This window comes from Rhamphochromis sp. 'chilingali' (assembly GCF_963969265.1).
Source record: "Rhamphochromis sp. 'chilingali' genome assembly, chromosome: 16".
NCBI lineage: Eukaryota > Metazoa > Chordata > Actinopteri > Cichliformes > Cichlidae > Rhamphochromis > Rhamphochromis sp. 'chilingali'.
This window is the reverse complement of record NC_137943.1, coordinates 7,366,166-7,392,367: the sequence shown is the minus strand read 5'-3', so window position 1 is coordinate 7,392,367 and position 26,202 is coordinate 7,366,166. Positions and strand designations below refer to the sequence as shown.

At 42.4% G+C, this 26,202-nt stretch overlaps 1 protein-coding gene across 1 annotated transcript; it reads right to left on the bottom strand.

Annotated features, from left to right (window-relative positions):
- Window positions 1-7,708: 7,708 nt before the first annotated feature.
- Window positions 7,709-24,000, bottom strand: lrrc24 (leucine rich repeat containing 24). The gene is made up of 5 exons (XM_080861736.1): window positions 23,621-24,000; window positions 13,906-14,100; window positions 11,995-12,273; window positions 10,821-10,989; window positions 7,709-9,720 (listed from the first exon to the last, which is right to left on the bottom strand). Exons 2-5 carry the CDS (start codon window positions 14,065-14,067, stop codon window positions 8,474-8,476), a joined length of 1,857 nt encoding a protein of 618 aa, XP_080717862.1. The 5' UTR covers window positions 14,068-14,100; window positions 23,621-24,000; the 3' UTR covers window positions 7,709-8,473.
- Window positions 24,001-26,202: the final 2,202 nt, after the last annotated feature.

Below are 26,202 nucleotides of genomic sequence, written 5' to 3'. Positions count from 1 at the left end.
ACATGGTTAATGGTCACATGTCTGCAAAACCACAATAGGGAGAGGGTGACCATCACGGCTGCAGCCCAGGTGAGTAGCTTATGGTGTTGCGATATCTTGGATCCGATAACTACCTTTACACATTAACATAACATGTTTAACTGACTAGTATTTCTGACATCGACCAACAATGATAGCAACTTTTGAATGTCTAACCAAACAGTCACGCACATCCCCAATAATAGTACAGTAGTTGAGGTTGGACTCTTTTCTGGACTAAAAAGGTTTGTTATCTTCTTTCTTACAGAGAGGAAGAATGAAATTAAATTACAAGGTGTTACTAGCTGATCAAACGCTAGCATAGCTGTATCATAATAACTTTAGCTCAGTGTAAAAAAAGCCTTTGACTCTGGTACAAAAGCTGATGAACATCAGCTTCTGTAGGAACTGCACATCGTGTGTCTCAATGCTCAATAATCACACACAGTGTGACATTCTTACAAACCACAGTAATGCAAAAATTTAAAAAAAAAATCAATAAATAAAAATATGTACAAAAAAAGAATCAAGGCCTTTAAAATAGTTGCTCTGTGGCTTACTGCCACACTTCAAAAAATCATTACACTATTGCTAATTATATCAAGTGCAATTCATAAGGTCATTTCAACAAATCAAAAATCAATAACGTTTGAATTTGGTTTGGTCAAGTTTGCACTTTACTTGCAGTGAGGGCGTTACTTTCAGCTAAACATTTAAAACATTGATTCGAGAGTTTGAATGTAGATGTGTCAGCTGTTGATGGAACTAATTAGCCTGCTCTGTTTACCTGATGATTTCTTTTGTGGCTAGCTTAGACATAGCAATAATATTCTGATGACAATGGTACAAAACAGTTTATATATAATAATTACCAAATGTTATTGCTGCTCTGTACTGAAAGTCCCAGCCCCTACTGTTTCTGCTGCACAGAGATTCATGCAGTGTGCAGAGACACAAGTGCACGATTGTCACAGCACTGACACCGGTCTCACTACCAACTCCTCACCCAGGCATGCTTGAGTAGGATGTCTTAACGTCAAATTTGAATGCAGTGGCTTTGCGTATACCATTTTTAGCATGCAGAGTTAACATCTTCAGTGGGCAAACCTAGCCCTTCAGAGCGTTCATCCAATTATCCGCACAGTTTCAATGCACGTATTCCCAGTAAACGTTCAAAGTCCGGAGCTTTGCAAATGAAATTCACTTAAAAGAGCTGTGACAAAGACTTGACTAAATCTGCGCCGGCTGGAAGTGTCTTCTCATTTTTCTGTTAAATCAGTTTTCCCGCATTGTTGTACCTGATAAATTCCTGTGCGTCCAGAGTAATGTGGGAATCTTGTTTTTATTTCTGTTACTTATGTTACTGGCATTGTTGTAGCTGACTTTGCCATAGTAGTGACTGCATAATGGCATATTGTGATAGTACTCTGTAATATAGCCACATCATCTTGTTACCCTGTTGCAGCTTTCCTTTCTGCTAATTAAAGCAGAGAATCCCCAACAATGCAATTTATCTTGATTTGTTGTCTATCACTGTGCTGTTGGGGTTTTAGTATATTGAAATGTTTATGTTCCTGCAAGATGAGCAGTAGATGCAGCCATTAGGGGATTTCAGACTCTTCTTTAGCTTGTTCTATTTGTGTATTATAGCCTGTAGTGCACGAATAGCCTATCATCAGTGGAGCCGTAGCTTTCTAAGCTAAGTGTGACTCTTTAATGTTTCCCTAAAGTTAGACTGTACTGTACACTTTTACTGCTTAGATTTAGAGTGCATTACAACTGTAATGCATGATTAATTTGTACTTTTATATTTATCATTGCATAAGCTTAATGTCTTTATGTGTTTAACATTTTTTGCCATTAACAGTAGCCATATTGAAGGAAAAGTATACTACACACAGTCTCCGTGTTTACAGTCTTGATTTACTTCACAGACAACACAACTGCCTATCTATATCTTCAAAAGGCTAAACATTGTATTAAGTCCTTATATAAAGCGTTAAAAAAATCCTTGTAGCTTTATAATATGCTTTATATGAAAAGACGTATTAAGGTATTGTGGAAAAGTCTAGGTGCAGAGGTTTATTGAAACATAAGCAAACATACTTGGAAATACAGTATATAAGCGATAACCCACATAGCAAGCAGGTCTGGCCCGGATCTGGTATCAAGCTGGCTCTGCTGGCTGACTTCTGGCATGATAAGACGTATGTCATCCAGATATGGGCCAGGTCTGGCAATGATGGCACTCTCTATGCAATTGCATGCCATATCTGGCCCGATTATGGTTTGGTTTATGTGGCCCAGGCCCATAGAAAACAGGCCGGGATCCGGCATCAATCTGGCACTTCTGACTGGCTGGTGTTATGGCAGGGTGAATGTCAACCAGATGTGGGCCAGGTCTGGCAATGATGCACTATTTATGTTCCTATTTTCCTATTTTAGCTAGAAGACCCAAATGCCAAGTTGCAATACTATACTGCTATGGTAGCCAACATTTCACAGGTTTGACAGGTTTGTGAGTGTACACTTTATCCAAAACCTAGTGAGAGTTTACTCATCTTTGCCAGTGGGTGGCTGTAGCTCAGGCGGTAGAGCAGGTCATCTACTGATTCAAAGGTTAGTGGTTCGGTCCCCTGGCTCATCCAGTCTGCATGTCAAGAGTGTGAAAGTGTATGAATGTAGTTAGGAAGCACTCAGTTAAGAGAAAGTGTGTGATTGGGTGAATGTGGCATGTTGTATAGAGCACTTTCAGTAATCTGGGAGAGTTGAAGAATCAGTCTGAACAGAGTTTTTTCATGTTACTTTTGCACTATTATGCACATGTTGTTATTACATGGCTTAATTAAGGTACACATTAGGCTGACATCTGGGGCCAGAGCTGAAACTGTTCTGGGCCAGCACAGGGCCAGCAGTGTGTCTGCAACTGGCCCGTGGCTGCACACAACTTACACATGGCCCACATACCACAAAGAATGACAGCCCTTTGGTTGCCCAGACCAGGTTTGCCAGAGATAATCCACACATGGGCCAGCACAGTACCACCAGTGTGTCTGCAACTGGCCTTGTGCTGGCCCATGAATGGGCCACATTTGGCAAACCAGATCTGGGCCACCAAAGGGCCGTCATTCTTTGCAGTATGTGGGCCATGTGTAAGCACATTGTGTGGGCCACGTCTGGGCCATACCAATTTTGCTATGTGGGAAGCTTAAAAGTCAGTATTTTTTATGAGCATCTAATAAAGTCACTGCTTTATTATGGCAGCTGGTGACTTTACTCGTGTCATAACATTAAAAAAAATAATGATTTTTATCAATACAGTCATAATCAGTCATATTTGAGATTTATAATCTTTTTTTTATCAGTGTGATTACCTGACATTTTTCTTTCCACAGGACTCTGCTGTGCCTGTTGGCTTGGGAGAAACAAAGTGAGGTGAGAATTTTTAATAATAATAATAATAATAATAATAATAATAATAATAATAATAATAATAATAATAATAATAACAACAACAACTTAGATTTGTATAGCGCTTTTCAAGAAACCCAAGGACACTTTACACAAGAGTAAAAACACTATTTGCTTGAGGTTGAGGGTTTTGTTGAAGAGGTGAGTTCTGAGAAGCCCAGCCCAATGCACCGTCCAGTGACGTGGCATTGGGAAGATCATATGGGAGAAAGTACCAGAAAGTGGGGGCCGCCACACTGAAGGTTGTGTCCCCAAAGGTATGGAGGTTAGTGCGAGGGACAGAAAGCAGACCCATGGCTGATTTTTATATCTCTCTTCTGTTTTCCACAGTTTGTGCTAAAAAACATAGCAATGACCTGAATAGATTTTCTAGCTTTGGATCATGTAAACCTGGGTGAAATATCACTCTGTGTTTAATCATGCCTCGAATAAAAATGATTACGGAAAAAATTCCACATTTTCAACCGAGCATCCAAACTAAACACCGCTGCTGAAAAACATTCCACTTGACTTGAAACAACACACAGGGGGTTAATTACTGTTTCTTACTCTTTGTTTTTTCTACAGTTACGCACAAGCTTACAATCCCAGCTCTGGTATTCATATTTACTACAGCTGTTAAATATGAATAAATCTCACATCTGATCTTACGTTGTAAAACAGTTTAAACACCATCAAAGTTGCATAAATCCAAAACAAAAAAGCATGTGCGGAGGAAATCTGTGCGCAAAGTTAGTGCCATGAAGCATTAGATGGAATTTGTGCAAACCCTTCTTCTGGGAAAAGGACAGGCGAGGCAGAAATGCGTCAATAATTCAGTCTCACATATCTCATATTTGACCTTACAGAAAAATGAATTCCCTTGTGTGGAAGTGAGTTTGAAGAGAGATGAAAACAGATGCTTGAGAAAAGGTGTAGATGGGGAAAAATAAAATAGCAAAATAAAAAAATAACAAAAAAGAAAAGAACAGCATCAGTATGCGAACCATGAGCTTTCACTCCTCTCTGCTGCATCCTCACTCACGTGTTGATTGATGGGATCACTTAGGCATAAAAAAGAGACAGCTACATCAGACTGGCAAAACATCTCAGCAATAAAGGCTCGTGTGCGTACCTATTGTGAATATATATTACACTAGTAACGTGTGCTAAACTCTCCCGTTCTATTTTTTTAATGAAAAGAATTCAATTTTTAATGTTGACAGCTGCCCTTGGCAGTCCTTGAAGGGTTTTAATAAACCAAAAACTCTAATCTCTTCTTCAATCTTAAACATATTCATCCCTACAATATGCCTTTCAGAAACCATAAACTGCCTCCTGCATGAAAAATGGGGAATAATCCACTCACACAGTGACCAATGTTGTATTGCAAAGTGCCCGTGTATTTTGGAATAGCAAAATCATGTACTGACTACTCATTTGAGGTGCACTTAGCAGTGGCAGTACATTAAAAGTCTTGATTTCCATATTACTGCCATCATTAGTGTTATTTTTGCATAACTTTCTGTCTGTTAAATCAATTAGGGAGGTCTCTAATAACCAGCATGGGTCTGCAGGTAAACTGGTTGAGGGAATCATTTGGAGTGATTAGCAAAGGTGCACAATGTGGTTTCAATGCATTCAGCTTTTATGCCTTAATGGAGACGAGCAAGCGTTGCCATTTTTGGATGTACTGCAGTTTTATTGGACAGTCTTATGCTTGCTTCTGTGTTTTTGTCTACCTGCTGTGATCCACACAGAGAAAGTAAGACTCAATCAGACACAGCAACATTAGCCTGATGACTTATATGTACTGAATCCATTGTGCCCATGACAACCATTGTGAACCGAGCTTTGTCGGACATGCAATGACACAGCCCGCGAATTGTGTTATAGTAGACACAAAGAAAATCCATTTACTTGGTGGGGGCAACTGGAATAAGAGTATTTCACATTTCATTGTGTGAGATAGGCAGCATAATACATCATCTGTGATAAGAAGGTGTTGTTGTGAGTTTCAGCCAGATGGTTGTGTCTTTTTTCTGTCTGGGGAATGCTGTACTTTTATCCTTTGTGTTAGCTTAGCTCCCTGGCGGTAATGCTGCTGTTGGCAAATCTGTATGTACAGTGTCACCTGAAACTGAGTTTTCCATTAGTGATCATACCATCAAACGGAAATCTGGGTATAAAACGAATCCAGAGTTATTTGTAGTAATGAATAGGCAGGCTAGCTGTTTTTCTAGTCTCAGTCTTTATGCTAATGTGGGTTGGTTGGCCAATTGATTATTTGATCTCCCTTTTTTCCAAAACATTCTTGATATTCATTTGCAACGGCGGATACATTCATTGAGGTCCTTCTCCTTCTGTGTTTTGTGTCTCCCACTGGCATGTGTTTGTATATGTGTGCTTACCTCTTTCCAGAGTAGGTGCAGTCACTAGAGGACTTGTGAAAAAGTACAAGTCTTAGCTGATGTCTTCAGCTGGACATGGCCCCGGCCTCAGTTGGGTGGTGGGGGTATGTGGCGAGGTGTGGCGAGGTGTGGCGAGGTGTGGTTCGTTGCGTGGCTGCGGGGGAAGCTGTTGTAGTCGTTGTTGTTGGTGGCGTATGGGCGCGTGGGAACTGAAAAGCTGCAGGTGCGAGTATTGTGGAAACCACAAGAGGAAATAAAGTGTATGTTGACAAGTGTGATAATGTGGTGGGGTCCCTCATTCATGCCACATTTATGTTTTAATGCTCTTAGTACTGCTGTTTATTTCTAACATGACAGTTCCATGTTAGAGCTCTGCAACATTAAACTGATACATTTAAACATTAAAGGTTGCTGTCAGCCTAATAAAGGATTTTTTATTCTGGCGATTAAACAGGCATTGTTGGTGATAGGCTACAAATGTAACTAATCAGTTTTCTAATCTGTGTTCCAGTGTCTGTAAGTCCAACAGTGTAACTCATCAGCATTTGGACTAAGTGTACTTGTATACATGCACACTGCAGTGATAATGTGCTGCACAGTTTACTGTAAGTGGGCTTCATTCAGTAACGTTAGCTTTACTGATCGCTTATATAAAAGTTATTTCTTCAGGAGAGAATCTATATCAGACTTAGAGGAAAGCAAATAAAAGAATCATGATTTTAAACTGAAGCTCTTCAGCCAGACAGTAAGACCCACTTCACCAAACCTCTCTGGTGCCTTATTGCTTCATTTTATGAACCTCAATAGTGGCGGCTACAGTAGATATATATACAAAAATGTCTACTCCTTAGTCTGCCAAGCTCTAGGTTCCAAAATGCATAATGATGCAAATAATCATAAATATGGCACTGCATGTCCATGTTTTATGCACTAAAAGTTAGTTAGTATGTTGATACCTGAAGCCCGTGCCACCTTCTCTATTTTCAACCCCAAACAGAGCTGCTTGTTTGTTTTTTGTTTCAAAAATGGCTCTTGTCTAGAAAGTTCATGAAACCAAACAATTTTGAAGCAGTTTTGCTTGTTTTATCATATAGCTATATAGAAACCACCTTCAGCAAACACATACTGCAACAAAAATGTACTACATGCACAGGATGGTTCACTTGTGCATATACCAGTTCTGGACTATTTAAGAGAGCATTCTCAGACTATACAATACTTTTGTTTATTTGGCTCCGTGGCATCGTGCTGATACTTTCAGTGTTAGTGGCAGACAGAAGCAGGCTTTACATTTTTAAAACATGTCCTTTGGCTGTAATCCTTATTAAGCTGCATAGCATAACCATGACATTTAATACTCAGTAATAAACAGCTTTAAAATACCTACAGAGAGGCCAGTTTAAAAAGAATATTGACATGTTTTTGAACAAGAATCAATACAGCTCTGGGTCTTGGTGTAAAGCAGCAGAGATTATTTGGGTTTTCAACACATTTTCAGTTGCAACCATCTATCTTAGTCCACAAGTAGCTGTGAAAGGACACTTGATATCTGCAGTGTTTAGCGGAAAAGGGAAAGAATAAATGGTTTATGAACCATTGACCTCTCACAGACTGGCCTCTACACTGTGACTCAGATCTACAGTCTCTCTATAAAGCCCTTTTCACATCTCATAGAATGAAGGGAAGACCACAGGGAAAAACTACACACTTCAAATATGGTCTATAGAGTCAGAAAAAGAGGGGAAAGGGAAAAACTTTCTCTTTTAAAATACATTTTATTATGTAGAAACCAAAGACAAAATGTACATTATTAACATCATAATGGTAATCACAGACTGACGTTAATGAAGCTTGAGTTCTTTCAGAGAGTCGACTTCACACATTAGAAATGCTAATATCTTGTTCTAGTGTTGCAGTCAGCAGGTATAAAACAACACAACATGTTAACATCAAGAAAAACAATGCTATGATACAAACATAAAAAAGACTAGATTTCTGCATTCAGAATGAACCTCTATAAACAAATCCACCTACCCACACCCACTCGCACATATGGGCATGTTAATGTAGTTTCAGTAAGAGCTTTAGGCCTAATTCTAATGGGATGTGTAGCAGGATTCACAAAACAACTGTACTTCACTCTGAGAATTAACTTTGTAATATACTACACAAAACATAGACGAAACACGAAAAGTAAAGCGTAACGAACGAAATTAGAATAAAGCAGACACTGTGTGCTGCATCGTTTCAGCCTCTTTTTAGTGTAACTAAACTTTTCTGACGAGGTTACCCACCTAGAGTTATCCTTAAAGGGTTGATTTTGAGACAGAAAGCTGTGGTTCATGTGTTATTTCCCCTTCAATCGTCAGTCTTCTTAACCCATCACGAGTGTCATACAGTCAATCAAGAAGCTCTCTCAGAGGCCACTTGTGAACCAGGCTCCCCCAGAAATTACTGACTGACAATCTCCCCTCTTTAAAAGGCCAGATAATAATCTGATGCTTCAAATCACTGCACCAAGGTGATTTCCATTATTGTCTTTAATTAAAAGTCCATCAACATATTGTTTCATGCCAGAGCATAATAATGACTCCTTAACAATGGATCTCATAGGCAACCTGTGATCCGAACAGGAGACTCTGACTGAGGAAGAGCTCTTCTGGGTCTGTTGTTAGGGGCCCCTCTCCCCCATCCGCTGGGTTTCTGCGTAGTCCCAATCCCCCCGATCGTGTCAGAGTCTGAACCATTTCGTGATCGAGGAGAGCCTCCTTCATGCCCTTCTGTTGGACAAACCCGCTCATCATGGGACATGCAGACGAAGTGGAACCCAGGACCGGCTTGGCTCGGTTGAGTACGTACATCTCGTGGCCATGGTCATCGCGGTACTCCTCCAGCTGCGCAAAGGTGGTGGGTCCATCAGAGTAGTCGTTCACATAGAGGATGCTCTCTTCCTTGCTCGTGCAATAGGAGCCAGTGTCATCTTTCTGATACTGCTGGTGACGAGTGTAGATCATAATCAAGAGGAGAACAGCAGTGAGTGCCAGCAAGGAGATGCCAACAGCAATAGCAGTCTGTGTGGCAGGGCCCAGGGCATTAAAGTCCATGCTGTCTTGCTCATACAGAGGCTCCTGGCTAACATCCACAACCTCAGGCTGGTAAAAGGAGTTGGACGAAGATGAAACATAGGAGTGAGTGTTCAAACGAGGCCAAAACTGAGATGAATAGGAGGAAGAAGACATGTTGACTGCTAGGTGGAAAGTAACCCTAGCCACACCACCAGGGTTCCAGGCCTCGCATTCGTAGCGCCCAGCATGTGCTACGGTGACATTGCTGAGAAACAGCATGCCGCTGCCCATGTCTGGATCAAAGCTGTCCCTCTCACCACCTTCCTCAGTTCCACGTACAGGCCCGTGGATTGCTCCAACACCTCCCACCTTGATCCCCCCACTGCTTGGTAAGGCTGTCACCGCTCCACCGGCCCCAGGCCTAAACAGCTCCCCATTGGGTCCCAGCTCTTGAACCAGGCCTCGAGGTGACAACTGTGGTTTACCATGGGAGGCTTTTTTCCAAGTCACTTGAGGCTGAGGGTATCCCGAGGCCTGGCAGGAGACTCGAAGACTCTCTCCTAGGCGAACGGTCAGGTGGCTTGGCTCGAGCTGCACTACTGGAGGGATGCAGACCAGACTGTTTGGAGGTACCTCCACCAGGCTGAGGTGGGAGAGGCGAGGAGGTTCAGAGCACATTAGCCGACGCTGCTCTGCAGAACTCAAGAGACGCTGTCCGTCTTCGCTTATCCAGGTTTTCAGCCAGCCAAGAGCGCAATCACAGCGCCATGGGTTCTCTATAGGGGAATGAAAGAAAGCAGTTAAGGAAACAGACATAAACGGAACGCAGTTTTCAAGGTCAAAATTAACCTAGCATAAATCTGATAGCATGGTGGAAAGTAACCCTGGCCACCTGCATGATCTACTGAAGTGGATTTGTTAAATATATTTTTTTGTTCATGTAATATCAACTTTCTAATTCAATTCAGTTAATCTATCCATCAATTCTCTTCCACTTATCCAATCAGGGTCAAGGGGGGCTGGAACCTATCCCAGCTGCTGTAGAGTGAGAGGCGGGGTACACCCTGGACGGGTTGCCAGCCTGTCGCAGGGCTACCACAGAGAGACAGATAACCATTTGCACTCACATTTACACCTGTGGGCAATTTAGATTTACCAAGATTTCAAACCCAGGACATAAGAAACTTCCAGCAGAACCAGGCTCTGCCGTGACCAGTTGAGGATAATGGGAGTGAGACAGGACAAAAAACATATTGTGGTGCTGTGGAGTTCTTTTGAGCCCACCGCAAGACCATGGGCCTTAGTAATCAAGACTAAATCATTGTTCATGTTTATAGTCACAGAGACATCATAGAGCTGTTTAAATAATAACAAAAACAGACTGTGTACATTTTTTACACTCTTTGGGACATATAGACAGTGACAAAAATGTCAAACTTGGAGAGAAGTTCACTCTTTGAATCCATTAATGCCTCTGTCATTAAATGTAATGAGTGTGAAGTTGGGATTGTTGCTTTCTTGGAAGTTACAGTAAGGGTCAGTCCAACTTTAGAAAAGTGTGGGAGGAGGGATTACCAGATTTTATCTGAGTAAACAGGCTCCTCCACATGAGGTCCCATTAATTAGCTGTTTTGTTAATTTAGTTGGCTTTTTCCTCTGGTTTTAATTCTCGGAAGTCTGCCTGCTGTGACCCGCTGTTATAATTTCATTGGTAGAGTGTGAATTTCAGTGGTTGGAAATACATTATTGCAGGGGTGTGAGTTATTCGGAAGTGTGGAAAGAGAGAAGTTTTTCAAGGCACCTTGAATTAAAATCAGTGTTGGATGATTCTATCATATTATAGTAACACTTAATATAATCTAGGAATTCTACCCACCTGTAACACGGAGCACCTGCAGACTGACAAGCGGTTTGAGTGATGAAGCTCCCAGGGTGCGGAGGTGATTCCTGCTGAGGTCCAGCAAGGCCAGAGACGACAATCCAGACAAGGCTTGCTCAGCTAGCAGCTCAATGCTGTTTTCTTGCAAGTGGAGTTCCTGCAGACGCTGCAGACAGCAAAAATGGCACAAAGCAGGGGAAGCAGAGGTAAGTATAAAATGTGCAAGTTCATAAGGGATAGAATTATCCAGTATAGTGACAGGAGGGTGTCTCAGCTCCACCTGAGTCAGTCTGTACTGTATTACCACATGCTAGGGATTAAGGAGACATCAGTCACGAATAAGACTTAGGCTACGTTCCCACTGCAGCTCTTAATGTTCAATTCTGATTTTTTGATCAAATCCAATTTTTTTGTCTGCTTGTTCACACTACAAATAAAATGCGACAGCAAATGCGCTCTAGTGTTAACCCTCAAAGCGGCCCGCATGTGCAAAAGAAGACGTCACACACAACTCGCTCTGTTTAGACCCAGACCAAACAGTATTGTTTGACTGATGGCCCTTAATATAAAGACTTGTTTCGGACTTTACGTTTCCCAATTTTGCTTTAAGTTATAAAGTTATTTTGTTATTTACATATGGCCCAATAATTATCCTTATTGCTGTTTTTTGAGGAGCGGTGCTTCAAAGGATAGTTGCAGATTTCTGTCAGAATCTGCAGATTATACAGTACAAATAAAATGTTCACGTTTCTCCAACGTTGTCTTCCCAACAGTTTCACTGGATGGCCAGGAAGCGTTCGCGATGTCTTCTTGAGCGCTTCTCCGGCGCTGATAATTGGCGTCTGGATTTAATGCAACATGACCATTCAAACAGCAGTCGCTTTCTAAAACATCAGATATGTATCGGATTCAGTACCACATACGAAAGTGACCCAGGTCGGATTTGAAAATATCGGATTTGTGCCGTTCACACTGTCATACCATGATTGGATATGGGTCACATAGGGTCAAAAAAGTCAGATTTGATGCGCTTTCGCCTGCAGTGTGAACGTAGCGTTAAATTTGAAGACATCATTCTGTAAAAACATTCTATATTTGTTTCCTAGAACACCTATTTCAAAGTTTGCATTAATTATTTCCAACTAATACATTCGGGCTGACACAACCTAACCTGTAGTCCTCTGAAGGTGTGGTCCTGGACTCGAGTGATCTGGTTGCCGGCGAGATACAGGATCCTTAGGTGCTCCAGACCCCGAAACATATCAGAGGTAACCAGGTGGATGAGGTTACCATTAAGGGCCAGCTCCAGCAGCTGCCCCTGCCCGAGAAAAGCCCCGGGCTCCAGGGCTGAGATGCTGTTGTTCTGCAGGTATAGATAATGGAGGCTGCCAAGGCGAGTCAGGTCCTGAAGACGGATCTGCACTATCGCGTTGTCCTGGAGGAAAATGGTCTTTATGGACGACAGGGTAAATGAAATTAGCAGAGTGATCACACATTGATTACATTAGGGAAACAGAAGATAGGATGTGAGGTTTCATCTGAGGTTTGTTTTGTACAAGAAAATGAGTGTGGCTTATAGCTGTGCTGCACTCAGCGGGTAGAAATTAACCACACAATGGATTAAACCAGAAACAGATCCACCTTGAAACACTGTCTCACTGGGCTGTGCATGTTAAATGTAGTCATGTGTGGTGTTCCATATACCGCAGAATGAACTAGTTCACAGTTATGATAATCTTACTAATTCTAATGATGTCTGTATGCTCTAAACCTATCATCGGTAATCATTGTTCATCTGATCTTTCTCAAATCTGGCATATGTGTTGCTGAGAATCCAAATAACATCCAAAGTATGTAAGCTTCAGATAGGTTTGGCTGAGTGGTTCTCATATCAGCTCACTTGTCTGCGATCCTACTCTCCCAATAGGATCCATCACTAATTTCAAGTCATAATGAATACAACATGATTTTAATTGAGTAAAATGTGTTGACTTAACAAACCGGAACTTTGACCCTGAGAGATCTGCACTCCACTGTGAGGCTGGAACAGCGACAGCCGGAGGGACAACCCAGAGACGGCTGAGGGTATGCTTTACTATGTTACTGAAAAGTTTCGAGCCTCTGTTTCTGAACCAGATCTGCCCCTTTGCCCTACACGTTCAGTTTCAAAACACCGGGTGAAGACATAGACATTCAAAATCAGGCTTCATATTGAGCCTCCACAATGAGTGATGTCACAGTGGCTAGGTCCATCTTTTATTTACATCTTTTAGCTGCAGCCAACAATCTGCCTGTTCTGCAGAGCCCCACTTTGAGCCGGCACAGTGACACCCACGCACATTCTGCGAGTGCAACCTTCTTGTTGTCAGTATATGATTACCTGCATGTGATGTGTTTAGGGGCCATCTGTAAATTGAGAAGGACATGGGTTATATTCTGCCTGAATGAGCACTGTGGTAGTAATGGTAGTTGGTTGCGTTTCACGTGTCTTAGTCAGAAATCACAGGTCTTTTAAGTCAGCATATCCCCAAAAAAGAACATTAGACTGAGTTTTTTTATGAGACGTGCTTTCTGCGTTGGATCTGGCATGCACAGTTTTGCAGCTTGATTGGTAATATGCATTCATCTGTGACGCTTCCTTGGAAGAAAACACGGGGGCCACGAGGTAAAGTGTGATGGACGAGATAGACCTGCTGATTGAGGTTAATGGAACAATTTATGCAGGGCATGCTTTACATTAATATTCATGAGCTGCAGTGATGTTGGGGGGGGGGGGGGGGGGGGTTGAACCCAAGAGGAAAAAAAACCACGGCATAATGTTAAACATCTTCGCAACAGATGATCAGAGCTGTGCAAGAGTCGCGCTCTGAGCAAGAATGAATAATTACACAGCCAACAGCGCAGCCCTTCCCTCAGGCTTACATCAAAGAGGGTCACGGTGAATTGATTAACCACAATCATTTCAGGGTAATAAGAATGGATCAGAGAGGAAGTCAACTGAAAACCTCTGGTGTGCATGTGTGTGTGTTTGGATGGGGCGGGGGCACGGGCAACTAGTGCTCTAACATACAGTCCAACTGACCTCGGTGACAGACGGGATGCCCTGTGGGATTTCTTTGACCCCGAGAGATCCGCATTCCACTGTGAGGCTGTAGCAGCGACAGCCGGAGGGACAGCCCAGGGACGGCTGCGGGATGAGGACTAGGATGATCAGGATTAGTCTGGAGAACCACAAGAGGCCCATGACGGCTTTACAGTAGGTCTTCAGAGGCAGAACCTGAAAAGATGGGAAAAAAGGGGAAAACATTTCTCTCTTCTTGGTTAATGCACTTTATTCTCAAAGCGGAGACTGACAGCAGCTCCAGATGTGCTGTTAAAGCATATAACTGTGAAATGGCAAGGGAGGATTGACAAGAAAGCAAGCAAAAACAAGCGTATCTCTTCATCCCCAGCTATTATCCATTCAACTGTGTCTATTCTGCGGGACTGCAGCAGCTTCTATTATAGGCTTCAATTAATTAAAGATGTGATAAAAGATGTTCAGGTTGCCTCAAGGACCTCTCTCTTGTCTGCTTAATGCATGCACAAACACACTCTCCCTCATTTTCGGTCTCTTTCTTTGTCTTACAATCACGCACACACACAAATGTGTAGCAAAGAGTCACGGTCTCTGTTTTGAACTCTGTAATCTCAGAAAGCACATTTACCTCCTCAAAGCAACTCTCCAGTGGTAACCAGCTCTAATCATCTGATCAAAACCATCAGCATCGGCTGCTCGCTGCACCTTACAGCAACGTCTTGCTTTGATATAAACCCATCGCAGAGCAACTCATCCATGCACTTCTTTTTTTCCGCCCGTTTTGTTTTTTTTTTTCTTTTTTTTTTTTGCATCTATACGGTCCAGAAGGGATTTATTGTTCTGCTTGGTTGCTCACATCAAAACTCAATGCTGGCCGGCAGTGTTCAAAATAGTTAATCTGCAGCAGGTCACACGAGGATACCGGAGGGCTGGAGATGTAATATGCACTGAAATGTCACACTGAGCCTGTCATTCTGTCCCCGTGACAGCAGGTTGATTTACCGTGCTTTACTGTGCCACCTGCCTCGTCCTGGAGCAGCTTCTTCCAGCAGAGAAGACGATGTCTCATTGATCCAATCTAAAATCTCACATTGTTAGAAAACATTCGCTCGTACCCCGGCCCCCGTTAAGCTTGTCTAACTTGTGAAAAATCCTAGTTTACTTAAAGAGTCTCCCGGACAGATAACTGATAGTATTTGCATCTTGCTCGGAACGATCTGAAGATCGTTTAGTCTATTAATCATCAGAATGCACACAGCTCTCATTAAAGCTAAATGATGAAAGGGTCCTGTGCCTGAAATAAACTGTGACTGATAAATATTTCATTTGCCGGGTGTTTGAACTCTTCTGTCGGACCGATATCAAGCCTGTCCACGCCATAGGCAGCGTTATAATCCAGACGAAATGCCTAAGCGTAAAAGTACTGGGATTGCTGTTTCAGTGTAATTCTCAGTGCGGTCACGCTGCAGTATTAAGCAAATACGAAATAAAACTGGATTATTTTTTTTTTAACATTGTGTGTTTCATTTAGAGCACATTTGCAAGGGTAGCCAGCTTGATTAATACAATGTGACCTACATAAGCTTTTCAATCGTCTCCTCTCACCAAAAAAACACTTATTAACAAAAGCATGCCATTTCCTCTCTGGAGCTCGCCAAACAAGCATGCAGAGAAATTAGGTATTTCTATTGTTGGGAAGAGAAAGCACAAAAATTGAATTCTGAATTAGGCCTTGGTCTGTCATTGAGCCTTTGTTACTTCTCACAGTGAGATGACTTCTAAATAGCTTTGACTTAACTTGAAAAGTGTCAGAAGGGGAACCGGAGAGGAAGACGCCTGCCCTCGGCTAAGAATACACTCAGAACAGGGTGCACAGTCAGATATTTGTTGTTAGAACATGAGCCCAACATCAATGCAAACGACGCACTGTCAGAATACAGCTCGTGCATTTCTCTCCTTGCTTCCAGGGCTGCTCAGTTTTTTAAAAACCGCACGCATACAGAGTCTGGATGGCCCACACACAAAGGGTACCCATGGAGTCATCAGGTTCTGCAAACTGAAAAGACTCAGTGACAAAAATAACACAACGGGCGGGGGCAGGCTTCTTTAAATAATGCTGCTGACACTTGTTTTGCAGTACAATGTATACTCCACTTTTTCTAGATTCAGCAGAGACTTGACTTTTATCTTTTGTTTTGCTGATGTGGGATTTTAGTGGTAAGAGGTCAATTTGTTCATTTCTGTCTCGGTAATCCCTCGCGGAACACGCGGTAATCTGCACAATCAGATGCTTGTTAGCTAAGCCTCTGTCTGTGCTGTCCACGTTTTTGTGGAGGGAGGCGCTTTGTTCGGCATAAAAAAAAAACGAGGTCAGCAATATATCTTTATTGACCACGTGGGAAAGTGTACATAAGATGATTAAGGCTTGTTGGTTTGTAGAGCGAGCCAAGAGTCAGGGAGAGAGCGGCCGCAGAGACCTGCCAGGGCAGATGTCAGTCAACAAATGCCAAAGGAAATCTAATAAACCTGGCATCACACAAAGCCCTGCTCAGCATTCACCAGCAGCTCCTAACGTCCGCCCACGCACATCTCTGCAAACATTATTTTGCACTGGACTTGTTTATTTGGGCATTTCTGAATTACAAATGTCTCTTTTGCTCTTGACACAGTGATCTGTTTCTGCAAACAAAATCATCACCCACTGGTGAACAGTTACATTCTGGCTGACCAAACACTCACAGCGCCGACAGCTCGCTCTTGTTTTTGCCAAGAAGGGTAGGTGTTGATATGTCAGAGGTGCAGCAGACTAGCCAGAGTGCTGGAGGCGGGAATCAAAGTTCACATTCCCACGTTGCCATCGGTGCAGGTCGGCCTCATCCGTTGTTATGGTAACTCTCGCAATCAGGGAAGTTTCTGCTTGCAGGGCCTGAAGGCCAGCCACAGTTCCTGTGAGCTGCTGTTAGGCAAACAACTCTGCAGAAATAGAAGCTGTCATTTCCAGGGGAAAATTGCTCACAGGCACTTGAGCTATGTGATGACCCAGAGCTAAATTGTAAATTCTCTCTCTCACTCTCTTTTTTTGGTTCTGAATCTCTTTCTCTTTTTCCAGCTTCAACTTTTCCCTCCCTCTTTCTCTCCTTGTTCCCTTCACAGTTTCCTTGAAAAGCCGCCATCATTTTCCCTTTCCATAGTCTCTGACCTCTCTCTTTTCTCATCGCCTGTCCTTCAGCTCTGACTGACAGGTGCTAAATCATTTGTCTCCGAGCATCCTTTTGTCCACAAATAAACCGAGGGCCAAGGCTCCGGCAGTGCACTGTGGCACTAACCCAAGAGTAACACACTGACTTTGAGAGATAGTCTTGTTGGTGCGCACCAAAATGCACAAACACACACAGGAGCGCTCATGAACATGCAAAGCACGCCTACAATACAACACTCATATACAAGCACCAGCCACCAACGTTCAGGGACACACACTCTTGACTGGCAGACGCACACACACATAGAGGAAGACGCTCATATGCTTATGCGCTCGCACATCTTGTCTACAACCAGCAGCAGCTATCATCATTCACAGACACAGACAAGTCAAACACTCACATATTTTTGTGTCAGCGGTAAAGGAAGCTCTGCTCAGTTAATAAGTCTGCATTGATTTCTTTATTTTTCCACTATTACTCCGTCCAGTTGGGCTCTGCAACCATTGATTTTCACCGTGAAAGCAGTGGGGAGGGGAGCTGGCATTTGTGAATGTCTGTGTTGAGGAGAAACAGAGTAAATGACTGCATGTTGCTTATTGCTGGGTTACTTGTGTGTGTGTGTGCCTGTCTGTGTGTGTCTAGCTCACTGTCAGGTTGCCTCGAGCCAAATCACCCTCTGAGCAGCAGCAGCACTCCGCCACCACTCCCAGAGGAGCATTTACTCTAAAACCTTCACTCCCTCTCCGCGTACTAAGACAAACTCGATAAATCTTTGCTATTTAAGAGTTCACATGATAAACTGCTGTGACACGTCTGTCTGTGACGTGGAGGCTGTTGTTGCTAATGTAAGCTGGCAAGCAGATAGACTCTGAAGGTATTGACATATTCTGCACGGAGCCTCGAATAAACCCACAAACTCTGATTTTGTTTTGAGGTTCATGCGACGCTTTATACAGGCTGCTGCTCTGGCTGAAACTGCAACCATGAGCGGAGCAATTTAGAAATATCAGCGTACGGTGTCTCTCGCAGGCTCAACAAGTCTGTGTGCTGGAATCCTTGCAAGTCAGTTTGATTTGCGACTGATAATTGAGAACTAAAAGCACAGCGGCGACTGCAGCGCTGCATAATCAATATTCCATTCCATTTTCTACATAAGATTTATTTTTATGCCTTCGTGGTCCGGGAAGGGTGGCTGAAACATCACGTCATAATTGCTCACAGCTCAGGAGAAGGTTTTCGACCCGTTTTAGCCTTGCGACTTGTTTTCTGTTGCTCCATGCCTTCTTTTTCGTTTTTTTCTCCCCCAAATCTGGTTAGTATGATGAAATACAAGCAACACTGCAAAAGCAGTGTGTCAGAAAATGTCTGACATAAAAATAAGGCTGCTGCTATATCACATGTATATCTTATTATATATGAATAGAACAAACTAATGTGGCCAAAAATGTAACAAGTTTAAATTCATAGTTTTTTAAAATGCATTTTAAACCTTTTTTCTAGGGTGTGCTTTTGCTTCTGTTTTGCTATTTTAGACAATTAAATTGTACTCAGACAACAGGTGTAGAGTGCGACCCTAACTGACAAAGTATACACAGCTAACAATTCAAAGGAAACCAGACAAAGTAATAAATCAGTCATTGTATTTGTACCACCATGAAGGTGCTGTACACAGTCCACTATATACTGTATACTGACCATGGATGGATTTAATGCAAAGCAAAAGCATTTCATTTTCACTAACCAAGAACCTTTTATAAAAGAATACAGAGCATGAAACTGCTGCCCACTTACTAACAGACTACATGATTATAATAAGAGGCAAACACACATACATCAGTCTGGGAACCTCACTAACTAGCCTCTGGGAGGAGGAGCCAAATTTCCAGATCTTCTGCTTTAGCCACGATATCAGTATATCCAGGTCTATGCTTGCTATTTGATGGATTGGTGATGGATTACCTGCTCAAACATGATTGGTTAAGTCAGATTCAGACCACAAATACAATGCAGACAGTTTCAGTTAGCAAAACTTTGGCCCATTGTCTTCCGTTTCTTCCGATTCAAAATCAAATCAAATCAAATCAAATCACTTTTATTGTCACATCACATGTGCAGGTACATTGGTACAGCACATGTGAGTGAAATTCTTGTGTGCGAGCTTCACAAGCAACAGAGTTGTGCAAAATACAAAAATGTAAACAAGCAAAATACAAATGTGGAGACACTTGCTTGTAGACGCTGCACAAACAGTGAACACCATGTTTAAATCTCTTACAAATTTTCTAACAAGCTCCAAAGTTACAGCACTTTGTAATAACCAACATTAGTATATGTGTGTGTAAGCAGATGGACGTTGTCTGGACGGCCTTAATACTTGTTTTTAAAAAAACAGGTGGGCTGTCAGTGACATAAATCACCACACTGTTAACCTGAACGCCATGTTTCGTGTTCTTTTTTCACTAACAGCTGAGCTTTGTTTTCACTTTGAGTTGACTAGCTTTTAGGTTAGGAGTCGGCACCTGCTTTGGTTTAAGCTACAATGATTAGACAAGTGCAGCAACTGTATCACAGCCGCCTTTATCATTTATGGCACAGATTCAACATTCCCCAGAGATTTTGGTCCACATTGATGTAATAGCATCACACAGTTGCTGCAGATTTGTCAGCTGCATATCCATTATGCAAATCCCCTCTTCCACCATATCTGGGGATTGTAGAGACCATCTGACCTCATTGTCATGTTCAAGAAACCATTCGGTATAAGATGATCTGAGCTTTATGACACGATGTGTTATCCTGCTGGAAGCAGCCATCAGGAGATGGGTACACTGTGGTCAATACTCGGGTAGGTTACGGTGTTTAAATAATGTTCAAAGTGTGCCAATAAAATATGCTCAACAGCATTACAGCAGCAGCAGCAGCCTGAATCATTAACATAAGGGAGGATCGATCCATGCTTTCACTTTGTTTATGCCCAGTTCTGACCCTACCATCTGGATGAGAAACAGACTCATCAGATCTAGCAACATTTTTCCAATCTTCTGTTGTTTACTTTCAGTGGCCCCATGCGAATAGTAGCCTCAGTTTCCTGTTGTCAGCTCACAGGAGTGGCACCTGGAGTGATCCTCTACTGCTCTAGCCCCGCTGCTTCAAGTTGTGGCTTCAGAGATGCTCTTCTGCCACCTTAGTTGTTACAGGTGGTTATTTGAGTTGCTGTTGCCTTCCTGTCTGCTCCAAGCAGTCTGGCCATTCTCCTCTGACCTCCGGTTTCAACAAGACATTTTGGTTCAGCGAATTGCCACTCGCTGGATATTTTCTCTTTGTTCGACCGTTCTGTGTAAACCCTAGAGATGGTTGTGCAGGAAAATCTCAGCAGTTTCTAAAGTACTCAGACCAGCCCCCGTGGCTTTCACAACACCACTATAATGGTCACTTAAATCACCCCTCTTCCCCACTCTAATGCTCGGCTTGAACTTCAGCAGATCGTCTTGATCATATCTGCATTCCTAAATGTGCTGAGCGGCCAAAACTGAGTGGGTACTTAGAGCGAGCTGTTTCTTGTATCCAGTCCTTATGATAAGCCAAACTAACTTTGGCTCTAACTTCATCTTTACAGCATGGTGTCAGTCTTCCTGCCTGAAGAAATTATAGTTAAGTGCAAATTTTGAGAGAACAATAAACATAAATGAGCCAATTGTGTGTTTGTGTATGCGTGCCTCAATTACTCACTTAGTAAACACTGCTGGCAGCAGGCTGTGTCACCTTTTCGAACACAACGTCACACATACGCATGTGCTCTCTCACAACTTTTTTCCATTTTCACAGACATTTTCCTCCAGCCTCTCTCTGTCGCACACTGTCCATTCTAATTGTCAAGCTTGGTGGATGCGATCAGTCCTAGCCGTTTCTCTCACAGTAGCCGCATCTGACAGGCTGCCTAATTTGCCCCAGATTAAAATAAGCAGTTTGACTGATTGATTTATTTTAATATTTATATACATTTTGGTCCGTTTTCATCAGTCGGGCTTCAAACCTCTTGTTTTTCTGCTGTGCCCAGTACGACACTGACAAACACCACTCACGTTTGAAGGTTTAAGGATGGATGAGATCAGACAAGTTTGAAGGCAAATGCTGGGAAGACAGATCATCCTGTATGGCAAAGCAGAACAATCCCTTCCATTCTTATATTTCCCTGGATTTGACAGAAGCATTAACTTGAATGGATTTTCTTTTTCTATGCGACTGTTTTCTTTTAAGCGGCTGCCCCCCCACCCCCTCCCCCATTGTTCTGGATGGACGAATCTGAATTGTAAATATTGTTTATAGCAGTCGAGTTGAAAGTGCAGGTATTACTCAAGCAGCAGTGAAACTGTGTGTGAAAGCGTATGTGTCCAGAAATGAAATGAAATGCTCCGATAATGATTGCTTATCATCCATCTATATTGCACTTCTGTAATACTTGGGTGTGCAGTGGTTGTCTGCGGTAGGAGCCACTGAATCCTCATAAATTATGTTTCTTTGTTGCCATGGAAGTGACAGCATCTGCTGACTCCAAGTAATGGATGTCAGGTGTGTGTCAAATTGCACTCTGACACCTAGCCTATACTGTGGTTATCTGTACAGTCTGGCATACAGGCAGGAATTAATGAAACTTTAACAGAATCTGCTTCTTTTTTTTTCTCATGAATTTCTTATTTCAGCTGATCTTTGCCATCTGCCCGTATCAAGTCAGGCCAGAATTGAGGGTACTATACAATTACAGCCATGAGACATTTCAGTCATCATTGTCTGGCAGACAGTAGCCAATGAAAAATTAAACATCTCTGCAGCCGTAAGAAGTCAACTTGTCTGTACGGATATGTCCACGGAAGACAGATTCCCCACCCTCAGAGTTAAACAAACGAGGTCCTATCTAGGGTGGGGGGGGGGGGGGGGGGGGGGGGGGGGGGTTGCTGTTTGGCTCCACACCGCTTCATGTGCAGAATAGCAATTAAGCAGAGGCAAGCACATTACAACTCTTGACATTAGGGAAGAGAGACGTCTAAAATTCCAAATAAGAAAGCAGGGTGGTCTTCCTGTAGGGTTACACTACTGCATGCTAATCATATATCACTCTTGGTCCCTCACTTTAAAATATCTCCAATAGCAGCAGCAGCTCGTCAGATAATCTGGATATGCTGCAGCTCTGTCTGCAGTGACATTAGTGTAAGTTGTCTGAAAGGTATTCTACAGTCTAAGAGAACTGTTTAAGCATCGTAGCGCTGACACATGAGGACACAAAGTACAAAGTTCCAAATCACTGCTGTGACCGGATTGCTAATTAATCACGCCTGGAGTTCTGTGTCAAGACAAACAGCAAGAACCTTTGACAGCTGGTCAAACAGTGATGACCCAGTTTATCCGGCAGACCCAGTGCAGTGAGATACAACCGCTCTGCAGCGGAACCCAGAATATCATCATTCCTCAAGTTTTTTTCTTTTCTTTTCTCTTTGACAGGTGTTGATTCTGTTTCATGGCGGCTGCCTTTTGTGCTGCTGTTGAGCTGTATAGGTCATTATTTATTTATGTGCACTCACTGGCCCATTTGTTAGGTACACCTGCAAAGTATAATGCTTTGCAATGCAATAACCCTGTTATAGTAGTCATGTATACAAAGGTGAGTTTTGAGTGATGCGTGTGTCAGTACGGAATTGGACTTGCAGTATTTGTACTCGATATGTGTGTTATATGTGTTGTATACCAGGAGGTATTTACATTTTTTGTCCGTCTCATGTACAATCATTGTAACAAAAAAGACAAACAAACAAAAATCTGGCATCTTGCAAGGAGAAGTGAGCAGATGCACCAGATTGATTTGAACTACACAAGCATACACAGCAATAACAAGTGATTTAGCACACACACAGTTAGACAGACTTTCCAAGTCAGGACTTTACACTAGGCTGCTGAATTTGAAGTCTGTAGGGCGTGTTACTACCCCCCCCCCCCCCCCCCCCCCACACACACACACACACACACACACTCACAAAAATAATACAAAGACCAGGTTAGATACTGCTGTAGTATTAACACTATACAGAAACGAAAGGGTCTTATTTTTTTTTCACTTCAATTAACATATTCTAGGAACGGTTATATGTCACCTATAAGTTTAAGTAACACGTACTCACAGACAGGGGGAAAAACAACAACAACAAAATCCCCAAAAAGGAATAAAAATATTAAAAATGGTGTTCTCCCCAGCTTCAACTATGAGATGATAATAATAACATTTCCCAAAACAAGCCACCTCTTCTGTTTTACTCCCTTTCTGGTATCTGTGTGAGTGGGCTGCACAGTTTTCTGTTACTTCAACACAGAAAAGGAAAAAACAAACAAACAAACAAACAAACAAACAAAATCAACCAATGTGGATTTAAATCAAACGTCAAACGGGGTCGCTAACAACCGGCAGTATGAGATACCTCAGTCTCACTATCCCAGGCGAGAAAGGAAAGGAAAGCGCATTTAAAACCTACCCTTTTCTTTGCGTGCACGGACTTGGTCTCGGCAGCAGCGGTCGGGCGACTTGAAAGAAAAACTATAATAAGAATTTTTAACAATAATAACAATAATTTAAAAACAAAAAGAGGAATTCCACTTGAAATCACAGCAGGGGAAAGCGTCGGAACATTGTTTCCCTCCCTCTGCCCTGCTCGCTCCTGGCTGGGCAGCGCTGAGGAGTCCACACAGGCTGAGCTGCTCCGCTGTAATTGGACGCTGCGAGCCGGAGGAAACTGCTCGCGTCTGCCAGGGCTGGACTTCAGTGCTGATGATGCTCCATTAAGACTTAAGACTCTTGTCTCCCTCCTCTCATATTATTATGCGGCTTTGATTCGTATTCCCCCTTTCCCCCTGACTTTATCGGTTGCTTTCTTCCAATAGTGACCCACTCTTCTAATTATCTCTGCTTGAACGGACTCCCTCCCCCTTCTCTCTCTCTCTCTCTCCTTCTCGCTCTGTGTGCATGAGTGAGAGAGCAATAGAGATGGAGATCCCTCACTCCTTTTACTCTCATTTATTCACTTTCATAACACACTAGGTGATCCTCTTGCCGCCGTCAACCTTTTGTTACAGTTATTTTTAAGTGACAGTTCCACAGCAGCAGGAAGGACGCTAAAGAAAAAGCGCCACGTTACTGTGAAACAACACATTAGCAGGGAGGGAAGCAGAGTGGTTTCAGCACCACGGACAGCGGCCTCGTCTTTTATTGTGAAAGGTTACGGGCGTGTAAAATGTGATCATCCATGGTCTACTGCTGAGAAAGAGACGCTCATCATATATTTCCGGCTGTGACGACGACAGGAATGAGATTCTGAGTTGAAAAAGTCCTATTTCGATCTGGCCAAGGGCAAGAGAATCCAAGCTGAACCGCCAGCCTCTCAATATCCTGAAAAACCACACTACTCAGTCATACTGCAGACACAGTTCATTACCAGCTGTGTGGCAGAGGATGATTTTGAGCACAGGTTACATTCTATTTTGCAGCATTTTGCAGTCTGCTGTCTTGTACTGTGGCACAATACAAACAACTTTAAAGCTACTGACAGGTAAATAATGTAAATCAATTTGTTCTGCTCCTCTGACAGGTGCCATCCACTCAACAGCAGCAGTCGTTCCCAGCAGGAAAACGTCCCTGCTATGCTGTTATTAATGGCAATTTTCACAAACAGTTATTGTATTAGAACACCAGTAACAGCCCAAGGCCTCCAACATTCCCAGATCCCAGTCTGATCAAGTTTGTATGCGACGTGCAAGAAGAAACCAGATCCATGGAGGTCCCACTCTAAAACCCACAGAACTCAGAAGGTCAGCTGCCAACGCCCTGGTGTCAGAGGTTCTCTGTTCATATCCTGGAATGGTGGGGACCTACAAAATATTAGACAGGTAATTTAAATATGGTCTGATTAGTGGACAGTTCTCATGGAATTTGGCATTCCTTAAAGTTTTCTTCCCATTGCCTTTCCTTAGGAAAGGCTTATTTACAGCCACCCTGGATCGCCATGGAAACAACACTGGTCCATCCTTTGAGTTAGGTTCCATATTTATTCTTAAATAATCATAGGTCAGTGTTAGGTGACCTAAAAAAAATTCTTTGAAAACACGGACCAGACTAAAAAATTGGTGAAAACGCAACCAATGTCCAAAGAAAAAAAATTGAAAGACATTCAGAAAGCCTACACAACTATTTCCTTGACCGTTTCACTCATAGTGGTCACTACAGTGGACAGCTATTCAAAGGGTGTTTTCTTGTATTTGCGTCAGTGTTGATGGCATACTTGCACATAAACCACTACATTGGACTGATGTGACGCTTCATACCCTGCCACCCACTGGTCGTTTAATGCTACTATAGGTGTATAAAGTGTTTCACTGTAATTATTGTTATTTAACACTGTCATGCATGAATTATGACAACCTCAATCAGGATTTTTTTCTTTATTCATCTTTTCATGCCTAAAGAATAAAAATACTTAAGAAAAAAAATCCTGATTGAGGTTGTCATAATTCATGCATGAAAGGGTTAAAACCACTTTTTAAAAATAACATGAAACTCTGGCTTCTTGGAAGGAAACTGTAATGAATTGAGGGGTGGTTCAAAACCTTTGCACAGTACCGTATATTGGACATATTGTGTCCTACTCAATGAGCTCCCAGCTCCTGTATCAACCATAGACTGTTTATAAATGATAGACATAGCCACCGTGGAGTTTGGACTGTAAAGTTAGCATTTGGAAAAGAACCATGACAATATTGTTTTTTAGGAATCAGATGTGACCATATCTAGATGAAAGGTTGACATGCATATTTGCCAGATGACAAGCTTTGTTAGCGATCTGATGAATATCTGCTAATGAGTGCTAACAGTCTAATCCTATACTCACCAGCTCTGTTCCATTCTCAGCAAGCCTGATTATTTTTCTTATAACGGCATTAAAAAATACCCAACAGTACAAACACAGTCAACATGTCCAGTCTGATGAGCCAAAATTTGCAGGGGTGAGGCCTAACAGACAGCAATCAGCTACAGGGTCCTGTCGATTAAAGCAGCCACACTTTT

Excerpts from the sequence above, each read along its gene's own strand:
- lrrc24 (XM_080861736.1), bottom strand. The coding sequence starts at position 14,067 with ATGGGCCTCTTGTGGTTCTCCAGACTAATCCTGATCATCCTAGTCCTC. Across the intron at positions 10,990-11,994 it reads ACACCTTCAGAGGACTACAG|CGTCTGCAGGAACTCCACTT; the intron begins GTTAGGTTGTGT and ends TGCTGTCTGCAG. Across the intron at positions 9,721-10,820 it reads GCAGGTGCTCCGTGTTACAG|AGAACCCATGGCGCTGTGAT; the intron begins GTGGGTAGAATT and ends ATTCCCCTATAG.